At 39.6% G+C, this 22093-nt stretch overlaps 1 protein-coding gene across 1 annotated transcript in view; it reads left to right on the top strand.

Moving 5' to 3' along the window:
- Positions 1–20800, top strand: part of LOC124605988 (transcriptional regulator ATRX homolog) — a 493634-nt gene extending 472834 nt beyond the window's left edge. Inside the window, exons 36-37 of the mRNA XM_047137952.1 lie at positions 2360–2432; positions 20193–20800. Of these exons, the coding sequence (XP_046993908.1) occupies positions 2360–2432; positions 20193–20284 (165 nt within the window). The 3' untranslated portion in view covers positions 20285–20800. The remainder of the gene's footprint in view (positions 1–2359; positions 2433–20192) is intronic.
- Positions 20801–22093: the final 1293 nt, after the last annotated feature.

Here is a 22093-nt window from a genome sequence, read left to right as displayed (position 1 = left end):
ATGGAAAGAGAGAGAGATGTATAGTCTAGTATACAGGATAACATACTTTCAATGTTATTTGTATGGGAGGAAGTCCAAGGTGATAACAGACCATACAGCTTTAAAGTGGTTACTAGGATTGAAGGACCCTTCTAGTAAATTAACTAGATGGGCAGTGAAGCTCAGTGAATTTGAGTACATAGTAGAACACAAGACAGGAAGGAAACATGGAAACGTGATGGGCTAAACAGAAAGATAGCTGTAATACAAACACTGGGTCACTATCGTGCAGAACAGCAGGGCCACAGAACGCCAACAAAGAATTTAGTACACATGGAGATTACTGTGCAGAGATACCAAATCAGGGCCACGAGCGGTGGTCCATATATGTCGAAGGAGAAGATGAAGGTTTTAAAATGGCACCAGTGCCTGCCCCAAGTAATTGAAACTATCCAGAATGAGATTTTCACTCTGCAGTGGAGTGTGCACTGATGTGAAATGCGCTGATGTGAAACTTCCTGGCAGATTAAAAGTGTGTGCCAGACTGAGACTCGAACTCAGGACCTTTGCCTTTCGCAGGTAAGTGCTCTACCATCTGAGCTACCCAAGCACGACTCACGCCCCGTCCTCACAGCTTTGCTTCTGCCAGTACCTCGTCTCCTACCTTCCAAACTTCACAGAAGCTTTCCTGCGAACCTTGCACAACTAGCACTCCTGAAAGAAAGGATATTGCGGAGACATGGCTTAGCCACAGCCTGGAGGATGTTTCCAGAATGAGATTTTCACTCTGCAGCGGAGTGTGCGCTGATTTGAAACTTCCTGGCAGATTAAAACTGTGTGCCGGATCGAGACTCGAACTCGGGACCTTTGCCTTTCGCGGGCAAGTGCTCTACCGTCTGAGCTACCCAAGCACGACTCACGCCCTGTCCTCACAGCAATATACTATCACAGTGCAACAGAGGGAGTAGTAACATTTTACTACTTTAGTGCTGCGAGGCTGTAGTAACAGGTAGTGTGCAATTATACATATCGGTAAAAATAACAGTAGCTGTGAAACACAATGTATTTTGGTGTTACACAGTGCACACTTACCTGGTGAAGCTAGCAGCAGTTGGGAATTTTATGCAAGTGAGGGAAAAAAGTAGTGTTCCTTCTAGCAGAACACAGGGATCAGCGCGTGGAGATGAGTGCGGGTGAGCTCCAGAAATGTCAGAATGGGATGGTCACCATACGCTGAACTCACGAGGTTATAGTGAGTAGGGACACATGCATCCTGCAATTATTTAAGGGAAAAATGGGAGAACATCATTGCCCAAAGGAGGTGATTGAACCAAAACCTTATTTTTGGGGAGGAGGTCCCCACTGGGTCTATTCAGTGTACGTGACACTATGGTGGTAGCTGGTTGTCATGATCAAGGGAAACTCACCAGGATAAAATATTTAGTTTTGAGACAGTGTACTGCTAACTAACGGGACTAGGTGTGATGTAGTAGCATTTCATTTACAAGTGACCATCGCTGGAGTTACTCTACTTAGTGTGACACAGCCAGAGCTGTACTGGCCAGATGAACCACTGCAGATCTTATTCAAACAGAATCTTACCTTTCTTAACGATGCTTGGGAGCTAGGTCTGGACCACTCCTTAAACCAAATGATAGCAGCCGAAGAAGGGCAGATAATTGTGGAATAAATGCTACAGCATGTAGAGCAGTATCAGAATAGGAGAAGTCAAGTAACAATGACTTAAAGTGTCACAATTCCTAGCACATGGTGATTCTTCAAATGTGACTTATTTGATGTAGTACTAATGTATTAGTTTGGAATAGATAAGTTGTGGTAACTATACAGATAAAGAGTATAGTTGTAATCAAAGTAGAGTACTTGGGTGAAGTAAGACCCGTGGGACCAGATCTTCTCCGAGTAGGAAGGCAGTGTAATGGCAGTACCCAGTATTTTTAGGCAAAAGAATTCAATCGTAGGTGACTGAAAGTAGCATGGAGGCCAGTGCGGAGTATTGCAGTAGTAGTGCTGGCTGTCAGCCATGCTATGTCGACATGTTGGGCACAATAACAGATTGGAATTTTTCTTGAACTGTTCCGATTGTAATAATATCTCATCCAACCTCAGTCTTTTATGCTGTTTTAAACTAACGAATATCATGAAGAAAATTTCCTCAGAAAAGCCACATCTATCTGTGCAGTTTGGCAAAGAAAAAAGTAGCAATGCACATCTATGGTTAGAAATAAAATATTTAAAAAAAATAGTTTCAGGATATCAGCTTCTCCTGTAACGCATAACTGTAACACTGTGCCATTTACTTTTGCACATACATAATTTATGGTATTGTTTTTCATGTTTGACTCATTCTTTCTCTGTCTAGGTTAAAGATTTTGGGCAGATGCGTGCCATCAGTCCAACCATAATGCAAGTTGCACAACCAAAAACATATGGAGGTAAGATTATACTTGTTCCAAACCATATTAATATTTGAATAATGAAATACAACTATAAATAATGGTAGACAATTTATTTTACTTTCATCCCTTGACCATTGTCTTATAGTAATACTGAAAACAAAAAAAATGTCACAAATAGACTGTTATTACGACACTTATGAGACATGCGAATCACAATTTACCTACTTACAGAAATTTAGAGGGATAAATAGTATTCACTACACATTGTTTTACAATCACTTATATGATGCTGTAGTCACAAATTTTTGTGCTGTATTAGAAGGGAGTGCCATGAACAACATACTAAAGATCCCAACTGGTGGGATGTGAGTGTGTGGGGTGGGAATTAAAGGTCACATTTTTATATTTTTTTCGAATGACATGAAAAATGTGGCTTCTAGCAAAAATGATTCCCAGTACAAAATTAAGCTACAATAAATTCCTATAAAAAAGGCCCTATTCATTTTTTTCTATGGGACTAATAATTTGTGCATTGCAGGGGATGGAAAATCACAGATTATTAAAATGAAATCAAACAACCGAAACTCCAGTATTCAGTGGAACAATATTAGAGAAGAAAAGTTGCTATTCACCATATAGTGGAGATGCTGAGTCATGATAGGCACAACAAAAAGATTCACACAGTTATAGCTTTCAACCATTAAGGCCTTTGTCAGCAAATGACACACACACACACACACACACACACACACACACACACACACACACACACAAATGCAACTTGCACACACGTCTGCAGTCTCAGATAACTGAAACCACACTGTGAGCAGCAGCACCAGTGCATGATGGGAGTGGTGACTGGGTGGGGGTAAGGAGGAGGCTGGGGCGGGGAGGAGGAGGAATAGTATGGTGCGGGTGGTGGGCAGAGAAAGTGCTGCAGTTTAGACGGACATTGAGGATGGAGGGATGGCTAAGTAGCGGAAAGGAGAGAAATAAAAACAAAGTAAAAGACTGTGTGTGGTGGTGAAATGACGGTTGCTGGAATGGGAACAGGGAGAGGGTTAGATGGGTGAGGACAGTGACTAACGACAGTTGAGGGCGGGAGGGTTATGGGAACATAGGATTATTGTAGAGAAAGTTCCCACCTGCGCAATTCAGAAAATCTGGTGTTGGTGAGAAGGATCCATATGGCACAGGCTGTAAAGCAGTCATTGTGATGAGGGCTATCATGTTTGGCAGCTTGTTCACTAACAGGGTGGCCCACTTGTTTTTTGGCCACTGTTTGTCGGTAGCCATTCATGCTGATAGACAGCTTGTTGATAGGATGCAGCACAGTGGTTGCAGCTTAGTTTGTAAATCATACGACTGGTTTCACAGGTAGCCCTGCCTTTGATGGGATAGGTGATGTCAGTGACCGGACTGGGGAGGTGGTGATAGAGGGATGTATGGGACAGGTCTTGCATCTAGATGGCCCATGAATAGGTTGGCATAGGATGGTGCCATGCGGACCAACACCTTCAACCTATTACCTGGAACCTATACTCATATATAAAAGATACCAACCATTTCCTCCACCGACTCTCCACAGTTCCTGTCCCTTTACCACACGGTGCCCTGCTCGTCACTATTGATGCCACCTCCCTGTACACTACATTCCTAATGCCCATGGGCTTACTGCTGTTGAACACCACCTTTCCAGATGCCCTATGGATTCCAAACCAACAACCTCCTTCCTACTCACCAGGACCAACTATATCCTCACCCACAATTACTTCTCCTTTGAAGGCATTACCTACAAACAAATCTGGGGTACAGCTATGGGTACCCACATGGCGCCATCCTATGCCAACCTATTCATGGCCCGTCTAGAGGAGTCTTTCCTAAAAACCCAGAATCCTAAATCCCTCACCTGGTTCAGATTCATTGATGACATCTTTGCTATGTGGATTGAAGGTGAGGACATCCTATCCCCATTCCTCCAGAACCTCAACAACTTCTCCCCCATTTGCTTCACCTGGTCCTACTCAACCCAACAAGCCATCTTCCTAAATGTTGACCTCCACCTCAGAGATGGCTAAATCAGTACCTCCATCCATATCAAACCTACTAACCACCAGCAATACCTCCACTTCGACAGCTGCCACCCATTCCATACCAAGAAGTCTCTTCCATACAGCCTAGCCACCCGTGGTCGTTGCATCTGCAGTGACGAGCAGTCCCTCTCAAAATATACCGAGGGTCTCACTGAAGCCTTCACTAACTGTAATTATCCTCTCAACCTTGAACAAATTTCCTATGCCTTATCTTTCCAGTCTCATGCCACCTCCCTAAGTCCCAGAGTGCCAGAGGAACATTCTCCTCTTAACTCAGTACCATCTAGGACTGGAGCAGCTGAATTAGATTCTCCGCCAGGGTGTTGATTACCTCTCATTGTTCCCTGAAATGAGAAATGTCCTGCCCACTATCCTTCCCACCCCTCCTACAATGGTATTCCGCCGTCCACCAAACCTACACAATATACTTGTCCATCCTTACACAACCCCTGCTCCCAATCCCTTACCTCATGGCTCATACCCCTGTAATATATCTAGAGGTCAAGACCTGTCCCATACATCCTCCTACCACCACCTACTCCAGTCTAGTCCCTAACGTCACCTATCCCATCAAAGACAGGGCTACCTGTGACACCAGTCATGTGATTTACAAGCTAAGCTGCAACCATTGTGCTGCATTCTATGTAGGCATGACGACCATCAAGCTGTCTGTTAGCATGAATGGCCACCGACAAGCTGTGCCAGAAAACAAGTGGGCCACCCTGTTGCTGAACACGCTGCCAAACATGATGTCCCTCATCTCAATGACTGCTTCACAGCCTGTTCCATATGGATGCTTCCCACCAACACCAGCTTTTCTGAATTGCGTAGGTGGGAACTTTCCCTGCAATACATGCTATGTTCCCGTAACCCTCCTGGCCTCAACTTTCGTTAGTCACTGTCCTCACCCATCTAACCCTCTCCCTGTTCCCATAACAGCACTACACAACCATCATTTCACCGCCACACCCAGTCTTTTACTTTGTTTTTATTTCTCTCCTTTCCACTACTTAGCCCCCCCCCCCCCACCTTCTCTCCTGCCCTCCGTCTAAACTGCAGCACTTTTTCTGTCCACCACCCCCACCATACTATCATACTATCCCTCCTCCTCCCTGTCGCAGCCTCCACCTTATCCTCACCCAGTCGCCACTTCCATCATGCACTGGTGCTGCTGCTCGCAGTGCGGTTTCAGTTATCTGAGACTGCAGACATGTGTGCAACTTGTGTGTGTGTGTGTGTGTGTGTGTGTGTGTGTGTGTGTGTTGCTGACAAAGGCCTCAATGGCCGAAAGCTCTAATTGTGTGAATCTTTTCGTTGTGCTTATCATGACTCGGCATCTCTGCTAGATGGTGAGTAGCAACTTTCCTTCTCTAATATTATTAAAATGGTGTTTTAATGGTATTAATTATTGTTTATTGTCAAATGAAGTGGGTTAAGAACAAATACTAAATATGTGTGCCACATCTAAGTGCAGTAGAATAATGTTAAGGGATAAATTGTGTTAAGGGGATGTGACAGGCAGGGAAGAGAGAGGATAGAGGAGGCCAGATGTGTGATTAAATACATGGTGAATGGTGCCAGATTGTGGTCATACATTTCCCTCCTTCGTAGGTCTGTAAGCTGAAGTGTGAGCAGACAATTTTCTGCTCGCTCCCTCCACTGTCTCTCAAGTAGTAACTGTGGGATGTTTCACAAAGTTATATTTGACCCTTCCACAGTTCACCATATGAGTCACTGCCTACACAGTTCGCAGATATGCTGGGGGGTCTTCATTTTATACTGTGTTAATACTACATAGAATACAAATATTATTTACTAATAATAGTAAGGTAAGAACACATTTGGCTATATTCTACGTAAATCTCTGCACACTGTTCTACACTGCTGGAAGGAAAACTAATCTTAAGTCTTCATTTATGGCAGTTGTAGCATTCTTCTGGGAAAGATATTAGGAAGAACTCTGCACTAACACCTGGGAAAAACGACTTCACCCAACACATGTGGTGCTTGCTTTTCAGTTTATGGACAGACTTCACCTTCCCATATCTTGTATAGTTGTCTTATGTGAGTAGAGAAAGTAACTTCACTGAGCTTATGATTATATAGTTATTTACAGTTTATTAAGAGAATATGTATTTGTAGTTGTTAAGTGAACCATGTAAACCATGTAAAAATGTTCAACAGCTCGAGGTGTCAGCTCTCTACCACACTGAAGTGCCTGGCTGAAGTGTAATGTGCTGTCAGTACATATTGGACAACATTGATTTCATTGTCTCCAGTACCAAAGGCTCGACTACGTTTCACAGCTTGAGGGTTATCAAATGCTTCATCTCAGCCTCAGCTCTCCCAACGTCTTAACTAAGAGGCTCAGCAGCTCAAATTATCAACTGCAGCAGAGGTACTTCACCTAGGTGTTATGGAACTTCAGATATTTGAACATAAGTCAAGCAAAGCACGTAGCAGATTATTATTCTAGACCTGAATATGATCATTCCCTTTCCATCAAACATATTCACACCCAGTGTGGGTGTGTGGTAAGTAGCTCTACGCAGTACAGCCCACTGTACAAGTACCAGCAATTCCTGAATGGCTGAGATTTATGCATCCTACCAGTAACACAATCAATGGTAAGAGAGGTGCAGTAACTTTCTGGACATTATTATTTCACCACTAAGTGACTTCAACAGTTACATGGCTTTGCATTATGCTGTCAACAATAGACAGCAACAAGGTGCCGCATTTACCATTCCAGTGCCTTGCTCACCAACAGTACTTTAGGTCATTGACACATCATACTTACAAATTAAATACTTCTCAATCATTTTTATAAGAACATATTTTACATAAAGGCTCGCTTAACAACTGTGAATAAATACTCACTTAATAAACTGAAAATAACTCCACTCTTCAAACACAAGCTCAGTGAAGTTATTTTGTTTACTCACATAAGAGACCTATGCATGAAATGCTGGGGAGGTGTAGTCTGTAAACTGAAAAGTGAGCAGCACTCATAGTGGGTGAAGTTGCCTCTTCCAGAGGAATGCTTCAACTGATTTTCAGGATGACTAAGAGTCAGTTTCCCCTCTAGCAATATAGAACATTGTGCAGAGATTTATGTAGAATCTGTCCATATGCATTTCTTGCATTAGTAATAGTATCTCATATCTTGATTTCATGTAGTACTGACACACTTTGTGGAGAACAAAGAAATCCCAGTAAACAATTTGTCCTTTATCATAGTTACTGCACTTAAGTGTGATACACACATTTAATATTTATTGTTAACCTACTTCCCTGCAAAGTGGAAGCTATTAGTCCTAGAGAGAAAATGAATGGGACATTTTTTTGTAGGAAATTTAATGTACTTTAATTCTGTAAAAGGAAACATTTCTGATAGAACCCATGATTTTTAAGTTATTCAACAAAAGCTTAAAAAAGGGACCCTTAAACAGCCCTCTCACCCCATGGTCACATCCCACCAGTTGGGAATTTCAGTATGTTGTTTGTGGCCCACTCCTACCACTGAAAAAAAATATATTTCCCCTATTCAACCATTTTTTATCATTGTTGACCAGGCTAATGTATATTTTTTCAAGGATAACAGTATTATGAAAAAGATAGTTGCTCCTCACCATACAGTGGAGATGGTAAGTTGCAGGTAGGCACAACAAAAAGGCAAGGAAACTGAGCTTTCGGCCATCAAGGCCTTTGTCGAAAACACACACACACACACACACACACACACACACACACACACATACACATGACCACAGTCTGTGGGAGCTGAAGCCAGGCAGGATAGGTGAAACAAAGGTATGGTCAACGTAGATAAACAAAACGTTCAACTGATATTTTTTGAAATTATATTCTTGATTTTCATGTATACTTACATTTAATTTTATTCATGCACATGTCAAATAACATAAATACTTAATAAGTAGTGATAATACATGGAGTTATTTTAGAAAACAGGAAAAATATTTCTTAAACTCTACTCTTTTTGTTCAAGATCCGTAATATTTTTGTACTTTCTTTGCTCGGAGGTTCATGGCCTGGTGTAAGCGTGCAACATAATTGCTTTGTGTACATGCAATGACAGACACCATCAATGGTTGTAATTCATTAAATTTATTCCCATGAGTCTGCTTTGTTGGCGAATATCTAAGAGATCTTATTGTTTCATAATTTTAACAATATGTATGTGGTTTGGAACTTAAATAGGGCAACAACCAATACAGAAGAGTTACATGTTTGCACTTGTTACGGAGCAGTTTAAAGTTATGGTGATTCTCATGTACAACTGTGTTGATGTTATCATAATGCATTACATTCCTCCACGGCAGACTGCCAATGCACAGTATTACTGTTCGTTTTTGGAGCATCACCTGTGACCAGCTTCATGAAAGAAGCGGTGACACTTTCTGCACATCCCACCCATCATTTTGCACAACAATGCGCGTTTGCATACAGCGCAAGCTGTGGCTGCTCTGTTCAGGGGACGGGGAAACTGTACCATCTACAATACTCCTTGGGCTTAAGTCCTTGTGACTTTGATTTGATTTTGAAGATGAAGGAATCACTTCGTAACATTCACTTCAGAACTGTTCCAGAGATTCGACAGGCAGTAGACCGCTCCATTCGCAGCATCAACAGAACAGGCTCTGCTAACAGTATACTATGCCTTCCACATCGCTGGCAACGGGTTCTACACAACGCTGGTGACTAATTTGAAGGACAGTAACAAGCACAAATATGTAACTCTTTTGTATCGGTCGTGAATAAATAGTTGACACTATTTAAGTTCCAACCTTTGTGTATCTGTATGTAATACCAACAAAGTTTTCTGTAAAATTTATGATGAATGTTGACCCCATAACCTTCTATTTTGTCATTGTCATCGTCTTTAGGAGTATGTCCATGTTTTACATGAATGTTTCATCCACACTTTTGACATGTATGAGCACTGCTGGCTTCTGTCAAGCAGATGCAGCAGGTATCAGGAAAAGAAAGATTTTCGGTAACCAAAGAAATGGAGACTCTTCGATAGCCATGGCTTCATCACTGTTTTGGTTTCCTCCATCATGGATTGCATTCTCATATATGTCTTCTGCTCAGAGCTGTGCCTCGTGCATTGGTTCATCTCTTCTTTCTTTTTGCTGTTGTGTTGTTTTTTCAAGACCTTTCTCAGTCTCTACATCGTGTAAAACATCAGCAGGCAGGGATGACACCGAGCGACCTACTCTACCTTTGCAGCCGAACAGAGCTTCGAATGGTGACCTGGTAAACCCAGAATAAAAAGCTTTGTTTTTCATGAGCTGGATGAACTGCAAACTGTTACTCCTGCAGCTAGTTGTTTTCTTCTTATATCCAAGCACACAGCATATTCTCAATGCCCTGGTTTACTCTGTCAATGCTCTCCTGACTTTGTAAGTGGCACAACTTACCATGACTGATATTCAAGGAGGGCCAATAATCCTTTAAGCCTAGTTTACACGACGACACTAGGTTGCAGGCAACTATGCTACCAGCCACTGCGCATGCGCGCCTTGCGTTTGAGCAACTCGGTGAAACTAAACACTTTCGGTGTTTTCCAACTTCGGCAACACTAGTTGCATGAGTTTTGAGGTTATGAGTGTTGATAGAGTGCAGACAAACTGAAATATGAAATGGGGAATGGAGGATAATGTTCGCTTTTTGGATATCTATGCTTTCCATAGGTGTTTGTGTGATTTCAGTTATTGCTGCTCCTGATACCTTCATGTGCGATCAGAACATAGATGGTTTGACAGTATCTGAGCTCCAAGGCAAAATTTATTGGGTTAGGAGTACATACACAACTGAAATAAGAAAAATACAAGTCAGTAATTCTACATGTGGCAATGCTCTCGTCTACAAGACTAAAATCCCATCTTTTGAGTTGGTCAACTCTTTGTTAAAGAATATTGTTGACAGGAGAGGATGCTACACAAATCAAGAAGCTGCATTCTTTATTCAATATTCATCTATTTAAAATGTCGCAGCAGTGATCCCCATTCACACATGTTAGAATTTTGAAATAATGTCACTGTACAGATCTGATTTTAAGAGAGTAGTTTGCACACCATTCTCTTCTTAATGTGGCCTGCTTTGAATAATTATTGCTGTTAATGTTAACAATTATTACTGTTAATATTAATAATTATTGATGTTAGTGAAAAAGCATCGTCACCAACTAAAACCACATCTTATAACATTCCGAGTGTTCTCGATGATAATGCACACAATATGGTATGTAATTTCAGTTCTGGCAACAGTGCTTCATGTATTACAGTATCTTTACTCCTTATCACATAATTAACTCTACTTAGAAGAAATGTGAACACTTCTGGTGACATTCTAAGATAATTGAAAGAACTTCTTGGGTCTTCCGTTATAAATTATTTCCGCAAGGATGCTGAGTAACATCAGTCATGAATCTAAACACATTTCTTATTTTTTTTTCTTATGTACCGATTCCACCCAACTAGATTTAACTCCACCACAACTCGTGCGACTTGCAGCTGCCAAAACTTTCATTTCAGACGCGACACAGAGACCTTCAAAACGACGAAACTGAAGTGTATACTGGTGGTGTCATGTCTACAGTCAAACATGGAACCATTTGCTTGCAACTCATTCCTCCCAATGAGTGGCGCAACCCTCTGTCGTCATGTAAATTTGGCTTTAGGCTCCTTACCACATTTTATGCAAATTCCCTGCATTTATTCTACTGTAGAGTCATTGGAGCAGCAAGCAACATAAATATGTTGATGAGGTTGCAGTCTACTTCTTCCACTCTGTTTGATTTCAGATCCCTGAGAACTACAAACTTAGTGAGATGAGATGATCTTGGTAGACCATTATAAATGTGTACTTTCTATCAGGATGGGACTAAAAATCAATGCGTTTGAAAAAAAAAAAACATTGGCTTGACCACAACACCTCTTTCAAAACAACTTTTTTCTTCTACTGGCTAGGCTCACGGAGTAGAATGCACAGCTCAGTATCATGAAGGGTAGTGTTCTTACAGGTGGGTGAACGTTCTTTCAACATCCTGTTCCACCCACAGTGACCAATAGCCAGATGGGCCTTATGTGACATAAAATTGAATAGTACTCATAGCTTCTGTAACGGGATAGACCAACATAGTCTAGTTCTCAATCGTCACTATGTCACAGTGTTTCTTAGCAGCCAGTAGTCCTGTGGCTCCTTCTTCATGGTTGTCTTAGCCTTTTTCACGTTATAAACTAACTTTTGGTAACTGGTTTTGGTCCAGAAAACACAATTTTTAGCAGCATTGGCTCTTACTTAGGATATTTCATTATAGAACTATTGTTGTGTGTTCAGCATGGTGTGATTACTGTCTTGGCACTACACTCCCTTGTGACATGACAATACAAGAACAGGGGGAAAAGATGACAGGAGAGCATCTGTGGAACTTCAGCTGAATGCTATACACTGGAGACCCATTATGGTGATATCCACAGCATGATGATTGAATGTCGTACTACAGTACAATGTTTTCACAGCCATTAAAACAAAGACCCAAATGCCACTGCAAACAGTGGTGGCGGGAAAAAATGGCTGGATTAGACATATGTACTTTCCCAGCTGACTATCCAGTAAAGTATCCAATGCCAAGGCAACGTAAAGTATCTATTTTTCATCCTTTTATGTTCAATTTTAGGCATTCTATAGAACACTGGGTTTCACATAAAGCTGGTTTATATCAATGACCTATAATCTCAAAATTACCAGATTCCAAGTTTGTTTTGTTTGCTTATGATACAAACATTGCAATAACTGGCAAATCAAGTATAATCTAACAAAGCTCAGTTAGTAAAATTTTCATGGATGTTAATAAATGATTCCTAGCCAGTTTGTGTTACTAAACTTTGAAAAAATGCACGGTATACAGTTTAGAAGTTGTACGATATTTGACCTTCATGTACGTCTAAAAAATTACGACAGTCACATATCCCTAGAATATGATGACAGCCATATAGAAGAAGTTGAGAGTGTTCAATTCTTGGGATTACAATATGAGAATAAATTCAACTATGGTGATCATACCACAGAACTTTGAAGCTCTTAATCAAATCTCTATTTGCAGTATGGATGTTGTCAGAGATAGGTGATGTAAAATAAAAAAAGGCCACCACACTTTGCTTACTTTGATTCCATAATGTCATATGGGATCATTTTTGAGGTAACTCATCAAGCCAGGCCAAAGTTTTCCAAGTCGAAAATGTGTAATACAAGTTGCTTGTGGTGTGAACTCAACAACATCCAGCAGGGACCTGCTTAAGCAACTAGGGTTACTAACTACCACTTCCCAGTATGTAAGAGGTGTTCAAAAAATTTCTGTTTGAAGGCTGTACAGTCCACAATTGGTCTGCCAATGAGGTAAAATCCCCATGAGCATTTAGGTAATCATCTCACCGATGCACCAAGTTGAAGATACCCATTCGGTAAAACATTGTGTCCTCCTGTATGGTAAAGCCCGTAACCACCTGCTACAAAATCTTCATCCAACAGGAACCATTGACTCTTCAAGGCTTTGTTTAAGGGACCAAAAGTGTGGTAATTGACTTGGAAGGGATCAGGACTGTAGGGCGGGTGCTTGAGTGTGTCCCTCTTGAGTTGGTGTAACTTTGCATCATGACGTTTGCGATATGGTGAGTGCTTTGTTATAAACAGCATGGAACTTAGCGCACCACTCCACAACTATGGTTTTCAGCAGACATGCTACCCATACACATTCTACATTCTATGACGGATGTCTACTGGTGTTTGCCATTTGGCAGACAAGAAAAGAATAACAGCATGTTGGTCCTGTTTGGATGCATTCGGTAATAATATGCCACAGTTCACGTTTCCGCATTTACCGTGTGCACATCAGAAGGATGCAAATGCCCCACTAACCCTTGCCTACATTTCGGTGCTTGCATAACTGCATCAGAATCAGGCTACATTGCATATACTCTGTAGCAACACCCTCAAATGGGAACTTTTTTTATCACCCCTTACATTTATTCCTTAATTTAATTTGTCATTAAAAATTTCTCTCTTCTACAAACCTACATCACAGTACATGGAATCAATACTGTAAATAAGACTAATCTTCACAAAGATTTAAAGTTGCGTATTATGGTCCAGAAAGGTGTCCATTATGCTGGATCACACATTTTCAATAACTTTCCAGCAGCCATAAAAAATTTAACTAGTAATAAAGTTCAGTTTATGAGCAGCCTGAAGGCTTTGCTGGTGCCCAACTCTTACTCCATTGATGAATTTCTTGGCAGAACTGATTGATGTTTCTGTGTTATCAACAATATCTAATAATGCGAGTATTACATGAATCTGACGTCTGTAAAAATTCAGTGTGGTAATGTGATCAGTGTATATAAACGTTGTAAAATCAGTTTTCTGTGTGATGATGCACGGCTACAATAGCCTTAGAATTATTATAAGCACTCAGTGTATTGAAGATTTACATGTTTTGTGACATCCATGAGCAACATTTCACTGGAGACCTGTGGAAGGTAAACATTCCTTGCATATTCATGTTTTCTGACATGTTCTGCCTCCTGGTGGATTTTCTCACTACAGATATATTGGAACAAAAAGTACATTTAATGTAATATAATCATCTAACAGAGTTACAAGCAACTCCTGAGTAAAGCCTGTCCTTTGAATTAGGTATAGTTCTTTCTTTCTACAGATCTTTCAAATTCTCTACAGTTCTTTCTTCCTAGCAAAAGTTACTATAAAAGCAAAATTTATCCATACCCCGTACTTGCTTTTGATTAATTCTACCTTTGTTAGTTTTAGGGTAAATAAGACTCAGAGTAATACAGAAATGTGTTTAAAAAGGAGATAAATTTTGTATCTGCACTACCTGCTTTTAAAATCTCCTTCCAACATTCTTTCCATAATTTACTTCTAAAAATTGTGATTAAGCTATTTTTTATGATTCTGTGATATAAAACTTTACTCCTATGTTCTAGACCCAGCTAGTCAGCATATTTTATTGTCAATATTTGACCACCATTGCCAGATACTGCTTTTACATCTAAATTATTGAAGGTAGTAGGATGTGAGTTTAATTTAACTCATCAGGCTCTTTGGACTTTGATAGCCTAAGCTACTTGGTCACATAATGAATAACTACCTACTTAATTGAAAACTGATAAAAAATAATAATAAAAATTTAAACAGTAGAAATGTTCGCTGGCTGCAGTGGCCAAGCGGTGCTAGGCGCTTCTGTCCAGAACCGCACGACTGCTACGGTTGCAGGTTCGAATCCTGCCTCGGGCATGGATGTGTGTGATGTCCTTAGGTTAGTAAGGTTTAAGTAGTTCTAAGTTCCTCCGATATTAAGCCCCATAGTGCTCAGAGACATTTGAACCTATAAATGTTCGTTTGTCCTGTATGCATTTGTACACCACTCAAGCAACTGTAATGAAACTGTGATGAGCTTCTGTCCCTTCACTCACAAAGATCCCTGAATTATATTTATATGCAGACCTACACGGGATGAATGAAAGAATTTTTGTTATCTGGACAATCATCTTTGGAGCATCATGTCCTTTTAAAGACATGCTGCTGGATGTAATCTTTTGAATGGCAAAAGAGAGAATTACCATGTACAGACACTTTAATTCGGTTGGTTCAAGTCACACCACATCAGATTGCTCAAGACATCTCAGCAGAAATACCAGATGCCTACACTGGTCCAGACTTACTTTAATTTATCACCATAAACATGATTCATGGTTCAGGTGGCTTATTTAACAACAGTTCACCATGCTGATTGGAAATGCAAAAGACAATTTCCAAGATACTTTCCAAGACTTACCACTGAAATGACAGATATCCACTGTATTGTCAACAGTGAACTGACGATGGCAGTGAATCTATCACTTTAAAAGTACAAAACAATGATATTGGAGTGAATAATCATTGGGCTGTACTGTATTCACCATTACTCTTGAAAACATACAAAGCACATATTAGTGTTGAGAATCACAATTCGGTGAAATTGATTGAGTAGATTTGAAAATATGTGAGTGAAGGAAGCTATCTGGCAGTTTTGAAGTAGGAATTGCAACAGCATCCGTCAGTAAGATCAACCAATAACAACTGGGATGCTACGTTATTAGCATCAGTGGAGCGGTATAACATAGTTTATCATTTCCAATCCATGAAGAACTTCCAACAGTTGTTCTCTTGGCAGTGGACCTTGAAAATGGACAGCACATGTACTTCACAACAGAAAATGCTAATGCAAGAGCATGGACGTCACTGCCAACAATGTTAACTGCATTTTTCTCATTGTGCAGGAATTATATGTTTGCTAATACACTACGTAACTCTGAAGTGTCAACGTACTATGCATGGACTGCATCATTGAACAACTCAAAGTCACAAACAAGGTAAAGGATTTGTGGGATGTCCCAATTTATATTTGACCAACATATTAGGCCATTTGCACAGTATTCACCTGAAATGGTACAGAATCCTTTCACATTTACTTGCAATTACTGTTAATCAGTGTATGTTAGCCAACGTCCTTCTAATAATTGAGAGCAGTAAATTGTTAGGTATGTGCCACTTATTGTGAAGCTTTCCAAGAGTTAAATCTTCTTGAAAATGTGCACATTGGGAGACTTCACTTGCTGATACATTGAATACTGCTCAATCAGAGCAAATACAGCCATCATTTGCAGTTGCATTGACAGTGTGCTTCCCATCCGATCCAAAAAATATGTGGGAAAAATAGAAAGACTACATGAGTGAAAATATCCTACATGGTTTCTGTGGTACAAATCAGAATCTGAACTTTTGAGCACACACAGATCATTATATAATGAGGCTTTGTTTGTGATTGAGGACATGTGCATGGAATATCTAACAAAACACTGGTACACTTGTGAATGACTGTGCTGAATAACTCTCCAAATGACCTTTTTGATTGTGATTTACAATGAGAAACACACTTTGATGTCAATGAATTGGGTACACTTATTCAAACATATCTTCCAAAGAATGCATATCATATGACAGAATTATGCATGCAATTATAGGCCAAAGTGGCCGACTGTTTTTTCTAAATGTGCCCAGAGGCACACTCCAAACTTTTATCTTTTCATTTATTTTTTTAACCATATGATCACAAAAAAAATATTGCACTGACACCCACATCATCTGGAATTGCAGCATCTCTTTTGAATGGTGGCGAAATAGAGGATGTAGCACTGAAATTGCTGTCGAAGATGCAAATCATTGAGAAACCAACTTGTAACAGGTTGCAGTATTCCTAATCATGTCAACTCATTGATGGGTGATATACTATGTTGCACAAAAATACGTTGGAAGAGCTTCGTCGTACATTCAAAGATTTAAGAGTAAATGAACAACTCTTTGGTGTTGAGGGAACTCTGATGACCCAACAGTATGTCATGGACATCCCATGTCTTCAGGTGCTCTGTCTTATGGACATTATCAGGATGCCAATTTTCATCAGGACGGTGCTCTTCCACATATGGCATGTGTGTCTATGAATTGTGTGAATAATGCTGAGTTATTCACATGGGGCCAGCAAGATCCTCATATCTGTCCCAGATAAAATGTTTAGGACCAACTCTGTCCCAGTGCTAGTATCCAGGATATCAAGGACTACTTACAGCATTTGTGGACCAGCCTGTCTCAGAAGAGGATACAATTTTTTTATGAAAGGACTTCCAACTGAATTAGTGCTTACATTCAGGCCTGAGGGTGGTGCAATGTCATACTGATACATAGGCTCATACTGCCATGATCTTTGTAAAGTTCACTCCATATTGTTGTTTTTGAAATAACACCACATACCCTCTCAACCTGTGAAGTTTCATTTTGTATCTTTCTCTGCTTCTGCATGCTTCCCTTTTTCGTCAGGCAGTGTAATTATTTATTTTATTTTATCTTTTTATTGATACTTGTCATATAGAAAAATGTTTTGTAACTATTTCCTAAAGAGTATTTTATTTGTGATTCTGATGATGGTACTTGTTACCAAAAGTTGTAATCATTTTGCAAAGTAAAAGTACAACTGTAGATTTAAGTAAATAAAAAAATATTCTTATTGGGTTTGTCGTTCTTCCAAGCAACAGAGTGCATAGAATACGCTTTGAAATCTTGTGCGGTAAGCTTTCTTTGATCCCTGTTTCTACTGCACATGTTTCAGATTGAAAAAATTCCTTTATTTACTTATTTTAATACTAATTGCCTACCTTAAAAAAGGTGCAGGCAGTAAATATTCTACTTTCAATGGAGACAATTTTTCTTTCTTATTGAGATGAAGACAATGAATCATAAAATCCCACAAGCCAAACCATTTTACCCCTTAAATGACAGGAGGAGTCAGTCCTACTCTGTGTTAACCTGACTCTTAGAGCTATTAAATTGGGACTGCTTACAATACCTCAAAACCAAAACAAACTCAACAGCTTTACTGTTCATTGCTGAAGGTATTGTTAATCAAGACATTATTGATTCTGTCGCCCTAATCCATGTATTATTTCCTGCCTGGCACCTTATCACAATATGATTCTTTTCTTGAAAATTCTTTCATAAAGAACCTTTATCCTCTACCACTTGGCTAAGACAATTACTTTTCTTGAAGAAGTATGGAATTCAGCACTATTTTCTTAATTATTTCTGCTCACACCTCTTCCCTGACTAGTACATAACTACAGATCTTTTGTCCTCTTTCCTACTGCCTCTAACATCAGTGGTTTTCACATGCTAAAATTTAATTTAATCTAATAATTTCTTCTAACAAGTAAAATATTTGACACTGTTGCTGCCACTACATGACAAGTTTCAAGCATTCGTCTTTGCTTCCATTTAATCTTGAAAGCAATTTGCAAAGACATTGATTGAGACCAGACTAAGATATGAAATATATTACACACTGTTAAAAACAGTGTAAGTCTCCAAGTATCCAGTGTTTATAGTAAGCCCTGGTAATGTGGCAGCATGTAAATAATCTAAATGATTCGCTCTGTCACTGAGTGTTGTTTTTGAGCAGATGCAACAGGAGCTTGAGAAGTCAGTCATGGCTGAACATTGCTTGGAGAGTAGGCAAAAGATAAAATTTGAAAAGATGAATGTCTTGGCTCATGCATCATCTTTTGAGGACTCCATTATTAAGAAGGTGGCCAAGATTAGAATAAACTGCAACAATTTCAACCAAGATCAGGAGTACACATTTAATGAGCTACAGGGCAGATTTTAAACACCAAGCAGAAATTAGTATGAGTGCTTGATACTTATAGGGAGTGGGAGCTGCAGTTTCAGACCTGAGTCCAGCCCCTTGCAGCATCTGATATCACTGAATCCCATGACATTTCACAGCTGTCAAGAGTTTACCGACTCGCCTTCTCATGTAATGTCATTTCGTCCCATCTCTGTAAGGTTCCAGACACTGCTACAGCACCTATGTTAGCAGAACTCTGCCCATGTTTCCTTCTGATGACTATGACAGAGACAGGTGTCAGATTGAGAATTTATTTGAAGTGCTGTGACTTGGAAATGGAAAAGGTTTTTCAGCATTCTACATAGACTTTACTCTGAGCATATCATCTATTTGGAAGGATGGTCACTGATAAAGTGTGGCCAAGGCCAACTAGACACCACGTTTCAAGGCCTGCTGCACTCTGTAAGGTAGTTTACTTCACCAGGTTTTCTCAGTTACATAGGTGCAAACTCAACCCAGTTTCACTGGTCCCATTCTGTGATAGTCTCTGTATCTTCTCACTTACCTTCTCCCTTTTGTACCTGTCACATTCCACCTGCTTTCAGGCTGCTACCTGTATCTTTAATTTCCCCTCACACCCTTCCTGTCTGTCTTCTACTCCAGACCAGTTCACTCCCTGAAACATTATCTCTCTCTCTCCCCCCCCCCTCCCCCCCCCCCCCCCCCCCCATACTCTAAAACCTATTACAGTTTTATTTTTTGAGGGTCAATAACAATTTGTTTATTAAACTACTAACAGAGGTGCATTTGTATTTGAAATTTATCTTACTTTTTTTTCAGAATATTTTGCTTGTGCACACATTTCATGAGGATGTTCTTCCTCAACTTCTTTTGTTGCCCTCACTTTGAAACTAGATAATTTTCAGATACTGTACACATTTAAATATTGTACAGTTCTAATAGACACATAGCCATAACTAGAATTAATGAAGTATTTGTATGGTAACTGCAGATAGCATGACTTCACAAATAAAACACGATGTGGTGTCTGATGATAAAATCTCTATGTATAGAATACAGATTTAAGAGAGAGAGAAAATGAAATACTTATGACTTCTTCAAAATTATTGGTAGTTAGCACTGAAATACTTGTGCAGAGAATAAAGTGAAGCCAAACATATGACATAAAGTGATCTTACCTCTCTACTGCATCTGCACTGTGGATACTGTTTGGTGTTGAGAATTTCCTGTTGGCTGTCAATTGTAGTAACAGAAGTCTTATAGAATTTCCCATTCCTAAAAGTTTGCTTAGACAAATTAATCTGCTTCTTACCCAGCTGCTGAATTGAAAATCGAAACCTTTTAAACCAAAACAAAGTGAGTTATGTTATTACATTCAGTTTCAGTAGATACTCAACTAATGGTGTTGAACTTTCATTGCAGGTAGAAATCTGGGTCTTCAGATGGAAAACACTGTATCTTCACTGCCACAGCAACACACACCTAGTGATGACAGTATTGAAATTATTGATTAGTTGTTTTAAACTAAGATGAATGTGTGTACTTCTATTTGTGTACAAAACTTTTTGTTATACAGTAACTATTATTTATCTGAATTTAGTTTGTACATAAAGGTATAATTTTTTTACATGTGTTTTAAAAAAATTATTTATGGATTAAATGTGGCTTCTTATGTATTGTTCAGTTATTGATACACTAGGTCATGAAATTTGACTCTGTAATAACAGTGTGTGAAGTATTCGTTGTTTCTCTTGAGAATCACATTTGTTATAGTGTTGCACAAGAATTGCTGTATGGTCGTTTTCTTTGGGTGATGAGAAAATTTGACACACTAAAACAGTCATTGCATTCCTATTCCCCATTGAATGTACAATATTGGGTGTACATATGTATTGGTTATCTGAAGTACATGAGAAAATGTGTAATTTTGTTTGTGTGTGTATAAATTTATTGGCTATATGAAATAAATTAGAAAATGTGTAATTTTGTTTTTGTAAGTGAGAAACTATCTGTAATATTGGTAAGTTCAGTTTTAATAAATTATTCACAATGTTGTGAATGTGTATGTACCGTGGAGTGAACATTTTATTATGTATACACACCTAGAGGCTGGTAGAGAGTCAGTAAGTGAGAAGAAGGAAGTTAAAGAACAGTACAGATACTGTGTTTTCAAACAGTAATCCAAATAGGTTACTCTCAGAGTATGCTGGTATAATAGCCCTATACTTGACAGTCATGTACAACTGCTCACTCAATGATGGGTCAGCACCTAAACAATGGAAAGTTGCACAGGTCACACCAATACTTCAGAAAGCAAATAGGAGTAATAATCAGAATTACAGTCTCATATCACTGATGTCCCCCCCAAGAACCATGGACCTTGCCATTGGTGGGGAGGCTTGCGTGCCTCAGCGATACAGATATGATACTGTGTGAAGAGTTTGACAGAGCACTGAAAGACCGTAGTCGAAACAAGGCCCCGGAAGTAGACAACATTCCATTAGGACTACTGACGGCCTTGGGAGAGCCAGTCCTGACAAAACTCTACCATCTGGTGAGCAAGATGTATGAAACAGGCGAAATACCCTCAAACTTCAAGAAGAATATAATAATTCCAATCCCAAAGAAAGCAGGTGCTGACAGATGTGAAAATTACCGAACTTCTTTACAGACGAATGGAAAAACTGGTAGAAGCCGACCTCGGGGAAGATCAGTTTGGTTTCCGTAGAAATATTGGAACACGTGAGGCAATACTGACCCTACGACTTATCTTAGAAGCTAGATTAAGGAAAGGCAAACCTACGTTTCTAGCATTTGTAGACTTAGAAAAAGCTTTTGACAATGTTGGCTGGAATACTCTCTTTCAAATTCTGAAGGTGGCAGGGGTAAAATACAGGGAGCGAAAAACTATTTACAATTTGTACAGAAACCAGATGGCAGTTATAAGAGTTGAGGGGCACGAAATGGAAGCAGTGGCTGGGAAGGGATGAGACAGGGCTGTAGCCTATCCCCGATGTTATTCAATCTGTATATTGAGCAAGCAGTAAAGGAAACAAAAGAAAAATTCGGAGTAGGTATTAAAATCCATGGAGAAGAAATAAAAACTTTGAGGTTCGCCGATGACATTGTAATTCTGTCAGAGACAGCAAAGGATTTAGAAGAGCAGTTGAACGGAATGGATAGTGTCTTGAAAGGAGGATATAAGTTGAACATCAACAAAAGCAAAACGAGGATAATGGAATGTAGTCGAATTAAGTCGGGTGATGTTGAGGGAATCAGATTAGGAAATGAGACACTTAAAGTAGTAAAGGAGTTTTGCTATT

Source organism: Schistocerca americana, chromosome 3 (assembly GCF_021461395.2).
Source record: "Schistocerca americana isolate TAMUIC-IGC-003095 chromosome 3, iqSchAmer2.1, whole genome shotgun sequence".
NCBI classification, from domain to species: domain Eukaryota; kingdom Metazoa; phylum Arthropoda; class Insecta; order Orthoptera; family Acrididae; genus Schistocerca; species Schistocerca americana.
Note: the sequence above shows the minus strand (reverse complement) of the source record. Positions and strands in the feature narration are given on the sequence as shown.